The 7,235-nt window shown below is 38.4% G+C and overlaps 1 protein-coding gene across 1 annotated transcript in view; it reads right to left on the bottom strand.

Annotated features, from left to right (window-relative positions):
* The window catches only part of GREB1L (growth regulation by estrogen in breast cancer-like), a 62,885-nt gene extending 56,534 nt beyond the window's left edge, over positions 1–6,351 (bottom strand). Inside the window, exons 1-2 of the mRNA XM_009070922.1 lie at positions 6,195–6,351; positions 5,726–5,923 (exon numbers count right to left, since the gene is read on the bottom strand). Of these exons, the coding sequence (XP_009069170.1) occupies positions 5,726–5,923; positions 6,195–6,351 (355 nt within the window). The remainder of the gene's footprint in view (positions 1–5,725; positions 5,924–6,194) is intronic.
* Positions 6,352–7,235: the final 884 nt, after the last annotated feature.

The raw sequence follows: 7,235 nt of genomic DNA, 5'->3' as shown, positions 1-7,235 counted from the left end.
GCTGAACCAGTTCTTGGCTGAACAGTTTCTTCAGTTCTTCAATCAGCTCAGTTCCAGCAGCAACCCATTTGAGCTGAAAGGTAGCTTCGATTCACTCCTCACACATACCTTTTTCCAGCCAATGAATTAAAATGACGTGCCTAAAGTTTTTATGTATGAATCAATGGATTATAATACTTAACCATAAGAAGTTACATATGTTTTAGGGGAAAAACATTAAACCCACATATTTAAAGCAAAATTTATTCTAGTCTGATTAGATGCAATTTGATTTTAGTACATTACGCTCCTTTTAAGATATATTCTTTAAAAACATATTGAACCTAATCAAATAGGTTACGTCAAGCTAATCATTATCTAGACTTTTAAATGTAATTTAGAAAGAAAAAGTTGCAGATGCTTATTCAAATGTTTATGCCATTTGGTTATGTCCAAAATTTTCAAAACTGACCTTAAATATTTAGGCATTCAGTGAAATCTGAGTAGTTGACATGCTTAGAAAATACCACTCTACATCGAGATTTAAAATAGAAAATTACCCACTACTGACAATGTGGGCAAACAGGAAATCTGTAGATAAGGATTATGAAACAGCAAGTGCAGTTAGATTTCAAAACAGATTTAAATCTGTGCTTTTACTCAATTACTCTCTAGTACTGTCTCTCCCTAAAAATGTCCAGGAGAACAAATGGTGACCACTAAGATGCTTTTGCATGAATTTGTAGCAATAGCAATACTAGGACACCAAAGAAAGCAGGATTTTGGTTGCCAGTGTTGTTAACAGTTGTGCCGATACAGACTTGCTTTCAGAACGAGCACACAACATTGAGAGGGTTTAATATCATATGAGAAACTCAGAGCCTCTTTGAATGCTTGAGGGTTTTGATGCCCCAGTGAGGTGAAGCACTGCTCCATAACATCTGAGGCAAAAGGAAAGACTCAGCTATTATCCAAGCTAGGAGCAAAACAACTTCAGCTACATTCTGAGCAGCTTCACATCACCATTCTGCATGAATCCCCAGGGGAAAAGGTGCAGGAAATCCCTAAGAATCCCAACACAACAAGTTTATAAGCATTACTCGGTAACATCTTAGCAGTACCCATTGAAACAAACAGTCAGCTATCATGGGAACAGCAGGCTCTTATCTGAGAGTCTGTAGATCTGAATATATTTAATATTTCCCACCATTCAGGATATGTAGAAATGCTGCATCCTACCTAAACTGCAAACACTACCTAAGATTTACCCCCTGTATCATTTCTTACTCTACCCAAACTGCTCTCAGATCGCCTCCATGCTTCCCTTCTTCCTCTTTGCACAATCTCCTTTGGCATCTTCCTCTGCTTTCGTTGGCGACATCTCTGGATCAGAGAGGTATGCATGTGCAGACTGGCTGGCCAGCACATGCCTCTGCAACATTCAGGCTGTGTGAGAGCTATAATTACTTTTCTGCCCCAGGGGATCTTAGTCTGGGGACACTGATGTCATTCAACCAGCTCCTGAACTTCACAAATGTTGCTAAAATTCACTACTTTTTAGGACCTCTACCTCTCCACCAAAAGGGCCAGAAAGCAGCTACCAGCTCAGAGCTTATGGGTGACTGCCAAAACCTTGTTTTCTGAGGGACTGAAGAAAGAAACTGGGCTGATACCAAACAGCTTCCTATGTCTCTCCTTCTGCAGAGGGATAAGGGATCCTGATGGGTGAGCAGCAAGAGAAGCAGCACAGCCAAACCCTCAGAGCCCCATGAGTTCTTCTCTGGTTTAGTAGACAGCTGCCACAAGAGAGGCAGGGACGGCTGAGGAGCTTGGCCAGGTACAGCTGGGGCTCTCTTCCATCTGGAGATACAGCGAGGATGCAGATCTGCTGCTGTGCAGTAAAAGTCTTGACCTTTTCCTTCAAAGACATGCAGATAGTATACTTCAAGAGCCCTTCATTATCCTTCCTTCCCTTGTCTTTCAGGGCTGAAAAGCATTCAAGTTTCTGCTGCTTTTTGAAACTGAATGAGGAAATTCCACCTAAAAACAACTGATTTGGAAGCAAGTGACCGACTGTAGGGAGCAGAACGGGGGATTATCCCCTCTCTCTGCCACATTATCTTTATCTAACTAGCAAGAAATACAGAGACCTCAATCTTAATCTCTTTAGGTTTGCATGATTTTGCATTGACAGTTAATTATCTGTTAGAAATAACCATTTCCACATTAGGAAAGACAGGACATAGTATCTCAGTACTAGCAGAACTTGTGCTGTCCATGTTTGAGACTTAAAACATGCAAAGTCCATTTACATTTCACAGCTATTCATTTATAATTGCGCTGGCACCTAAAGTTCTATGTTAAATAGCACTAAAACATACAAATCTCAAGAAGAAAGAATGGCACTTCAGTGTCACATTTACCAGTGTGTACCTTTCCCGAACATCTAAGGACAAAGAGAACACCCATGAGCCACTAAACTAAACCAACTTCTCTTCATGAGTTTTTTTTATCGACATGTAATTATAAAAAGCAGAAGCCCAAAGCTGAGCTGCTCCATTAAAACAACCCCAAAATCCCCATCTTCTCACAGGATCTCAGCTTTGTTTTAAATAAAGAACAGGCACTTATATTCTGATTAAAGATTTGCAAATACCAAGAGCAGTAACAAAAAAAAAAAGAGAATAATTAATAGATTTTACAGACACTATCTGCATTTCTTTGAAAGAAAATTCACCAGTTTTTGCTTCTGAGATTCTTCAACATCACCTCATTTAAAGTAATCCAGTCCCATCTTCCTGAAAATGAAAATGTATCCCCACATCTGTCAAAACCCAGAAGTGCTGGAATCTTCTTAAAAATGAAATTTGTATATATCTTCTCTTTCCCCAACGTAAAAAGAGGCAGTTTCCATGTGGGATACCAGCCCCTGGTTGCACTGTAATAAATGGGGTATTTGCATAAGGAATTAGCTTCCAAGAATTGCATATGAATTACGGGTCACTGTCACTCGCTATTGTAACCTCTCAGTAACTGATCAGGTGTTAAGTACCTGCTTACCTAATTGCTTCTGAAACTACCTTGGCCTTTCTTTCAGCGTCAGGTAAATTGAGGATTTACTAACAAAAGGAAGGTGATACTATTGTGTTTCCCACAGCTTGCATAAAATTCCATTCCACAAATTAGAAGCAGTTTCTTTTAAAGTTACAGCAAGCCAGTGATTCAGAACAGCTCCTTGTATTATTTCGCTGCATATTTGAGGCACCTGTATGAACACGAAACCCTATTATCATGGAAGCCGTAAGTTAGTTACAAAAGTTTGTGTTGAGCAGGGGAAAAAAAACAAGCCCCTGAAAATAAGCGAATGCCTTTTATGACTATTACGAAGGCTCAAAGGCAAATGCAGTTGCTCTTTCCAATGGGCTAAAGAGAGAGTTAAGGGATCTAATATTATGACCAGTTGAGAAGGAGCTTCCAACAAACTGTCACTTGTGAGGAACTTATTTTTTTTAACCAATGAATAAAGGCATCAAAATCTACTTTCTGCACCCATGTGACTGACAAAGCCACCTGAATAAAAGAACGAGTCACCACAGAAAATAATGTGATGGTTATGGCACACATCCGTAATTCAGGAAAAGCAAACAGCACAAATACCTTTAAGGGCAAAAGATTTCACCCCATCTTAGCTAAAGAGTAGGAGACAGGTTTTAAATCAAGCAGAGCTACAAACTGCAGGTTTTTGCTCTTGGATAAGCAATTAAATACATGCTTCTTTTAAAGCATCCAAACACAGTGACTTCAATTAGTCTATCAGTATTCTTTAACATTTTCATAATGCTATTTACCTTTGTAATTAAATAGCTAAGATAAGGGATGTAAACAATGGCAGTGATCCTGTCTTACATCTCTGGAAGGGCATATTCATGAGATGAAAGATGAGCTATCAGATTAATATCTTGCTGAGATACATCTGCAGTGTGACTGTTTGGGAACCTGCATGTTTTAAACACTTAGGTGAAACTGTCCTAACAGATCACTACCAGTATTCAGAATAAAAGTGTATTTTCTTTCCTTTTCCAGATACAAAAGCGCTGCTCTCTTAAGTCAACTCCTTGAGAACACTGAAGAGTGAGGTATATTTTTGTAAATTCAGAATGGTAAACTTAACAATAAGTAATGAACAACCCTAAAATTCTGCATGTAACACAGGAAACTTTCTTCTAGAGTGCTTTGATCATAAAAGACTTAGAGATAAAAATCAAAACACAGAACTGCCCCTGGAATATCAAATATATGCTCATATATACGAACATATGCTATATAACTATCACATAGCTGGACATAACCTTGTGATGTACAACATGCAGCCCCAGCAGAGAGGTCTGCACTGCAGTGACTGCTTGTGAGGAGAGCACCTCCTCGCAGTGCCATGTCAGAAAGGGCAGACATATGAAGCAATCCTGAGCAGAGGTGGTAAAGGTACTGCTCCTGCTGTCCACAGGAGAATCTGCAGAATTTACTGGTACTTGTCCTCAATTGAGAAAACCTTCCCAGGAATACATCGTTTTATACTTTCTCCTCTCCTCCTACCAATTTAGAAGCCTTCAAAGGATAGAAAACACACTTCTGTGTAAATAACAAATTATCCCAACAATATTTCCCAGTTTCCTACACTAGACAGATTTTCTGTTCTTCATGCTACAAGGAACTGGCGATACACTGTTACAGAAGGTAAACATGCTCATGTTAGTTGCATTTGGGAGTGGAAAAGACAAAAATGTCAACATATGCTGCTAACTAATCCTCCACAAAATGTGATTAGTTCTTACTTCTATCACTGCATATAACCATCCAGTTCAGTAAGATACAAAGCCATTGTACAAATTACAACTTCTGATGAACTCTGAATGAGGAAGTCTGTAATTCAGGGGGATATTGGATAAAATGTCAAGAAGGGCTTTTAGATCTGGTGGGAACAGTTTGTTTTCAAGTGTTTGAAGGGGAGTGGGGGATGTTCTTGCAAGAAGCACATCTAATAATTACAAATAAATCTCTCTTCTACAAAGAAGTCAAATCTTCAGAATAGTACAATTATGGGATAAGATGTACCAATTACATCAATTTCCCTTGGTCCAAGCAGGTATGTACATAATGATCTGACCCTTTCTTTAACACATTTAAAACCAAACAAAAATAGTATTGTCAACAATTTTGCTTGTATTGAGCAACCATCAGGACAGCTCAGGGCAAGCAAACAACAGCCAGCAGGCACGTGGGGAAGACAAGCCAGACAAGCTTCCACTACCTTCTCTTATCACCTTGACAGGGGAAGATACACCAAGTCTCTTCTCCATTTTCTCTCTCCAAACTCTCCCTTCTGCCCAAGGAAAAAAACTAAATCCAGCTTTGCCAATGTTTCTGAGAATAATTAGGGGATAGATTGAGAAGCAGCCATAGTGCTGCCAATTTATGTGACTTCTCTGAGGACAGTAAAGCAATAATAACCACAGACAATAAGGGCTTTCGGAAACTAACAAAGTGCCACAGACACTGCTGTCAAATAATACATTACACTTTATGTCCTGAAACAAGTCCTCTTAATCTGTATTTTCTCAGATTTAAGGCTTTGACTATAATCTGTATTTTCAGGCTTCCTAGCTCAAGAATTTCTAACTGTAGAGAGTGTGGACTTTAATTATAATTAGACACAAAGATTGTACAGTAAAAAAAAAAGGAAACAAACCATCAGTAGTGCAAGACCCTTCTGGGGCAGGTTTTTGTGAATATGGGATTGGTGGACTACTTGAATCTGACATGTCCTCATCCTCTTCTTCATCTTCCATTTCATTAACAGTTTGGTTGGTAGGAAAGTCCAGGTTTCCATTTTGTGAATAGCGATGTACTAACTCTTTATCCAACTCTTCTACCTTTGGCTTCACATCTGAAGAATAAGATTTAAAAAGAATGAAGAATAACAGATAGGAAAAAAATTAAAACAATAAAAAAAGAAAACAAACTTTTCAACAGTACTTGCATCTATCTCCTTTTAAAATGCCATTATTTCTCCTTAATGATGGCTGAGATTCAGAACTTGCGTCACACAATGAATTGCTGTGAAGTTTTTGCCCTTTTTTAAAAAAAATTAAACCCATCCCACCCTTTTCACACACATATAAAACAACAACTGAAATGTGCCATACTTTCATGGTTACCTTCCGGCAGGAAAGCAGGCTGGTCAGGATCCAGGTACAGCTGTGAGAAGATTGGCCGTGGGACAACACTGCTGCATCTCAGAGAAGCCTCTATAGAGTTATGGAGAGCTTCTTCGAAACGGGCAGATTTTAGTTGCCCTGCATATGAATTCCCCATGATCTAAAACCACAAAGGAAACAGCTGATAAGGGGATAGGAAAGTGCATACAGACCATTTACAAATGAAGAGTGAGGACTTACTAACATCCATTCTGACAGTGATATAAACTTAGCATGAAAATACATGAGAACAACACCTCTAACTATTTCTCTCTCCGTCTGGCAGACTGTATCCTTCTGTTCCAATAACAGCTTTTAGCACATTTCCAACACACTGCTCTGTGTCTTTTGCATACATGGCCTCTCAACAGCCTGAAGTACCTGTTTGGTATAAAAATTAATGGAGGGTAAATAAAAATCATTATTATTATTGGGGTTTTATTTTGGATGTTCAGAGTAGGATACAGAAGGGTATGTAACACAAAAAAATTTAAAAGTCAAGTTGGGCTCCATCATTTGTTGTCAAACAGTGTGTTTACATGATCTTACACAGTGTGCCATCATTTGGAGAGAAACAATATACAGAGACATCCAATAACTTGCATCTTTGCTCTTGCTAATATTAATTGAATTTATGTGGAAGGTCAGTTTTTCTGCCTTTTCAGAGTCTCTTGTCTCCAAGGTAATACTATGATTTACATGTACTCTGATCCATCAAATGATCTAATCATACTCTTACAACAAAAGATGTAAGTAAAGAGAGAAGCAAATAACATCCAACCATATGCAGCAAATATGGTGAAATGTCTTTACTTTAAATTATGCTTTACACTCTTAGAGTGATAACCAGCATTTAAATATCTGCTGTAATGGCTAATATATATATTTATAGCAATGATGAATTTATGAACTTCAAGCACAAAAATACCTGTAGATCATTTCTTCTTCTTGGGTGACATTGCACAGCTCATAGACTGTTGTATTTATGCACCCAGCATTAGG

The sequence above is a fragment of the Acanthisitta chloris genome, unplaced genomic scaffold, assembly GCF_000695815.1.
Source record: "Acanthisitta chloris isolate BGI_N310 unplaced genomic scaffold, ASM69581v1 scaffold3080, whole genome shotgun sequence".
Classification (NCBI taxonomy): Eukaryota; Metazoa; Chordata; class Aves; order Passeriformes; family Acanthisittidae; genus Acanthisitta; species Acanthisitta chloris.
The sequence above is the reverse complement of the archived record's forward strand: the minus strand, read 5'-3'. Positions and strand labels throughout refer to the sequence as shown.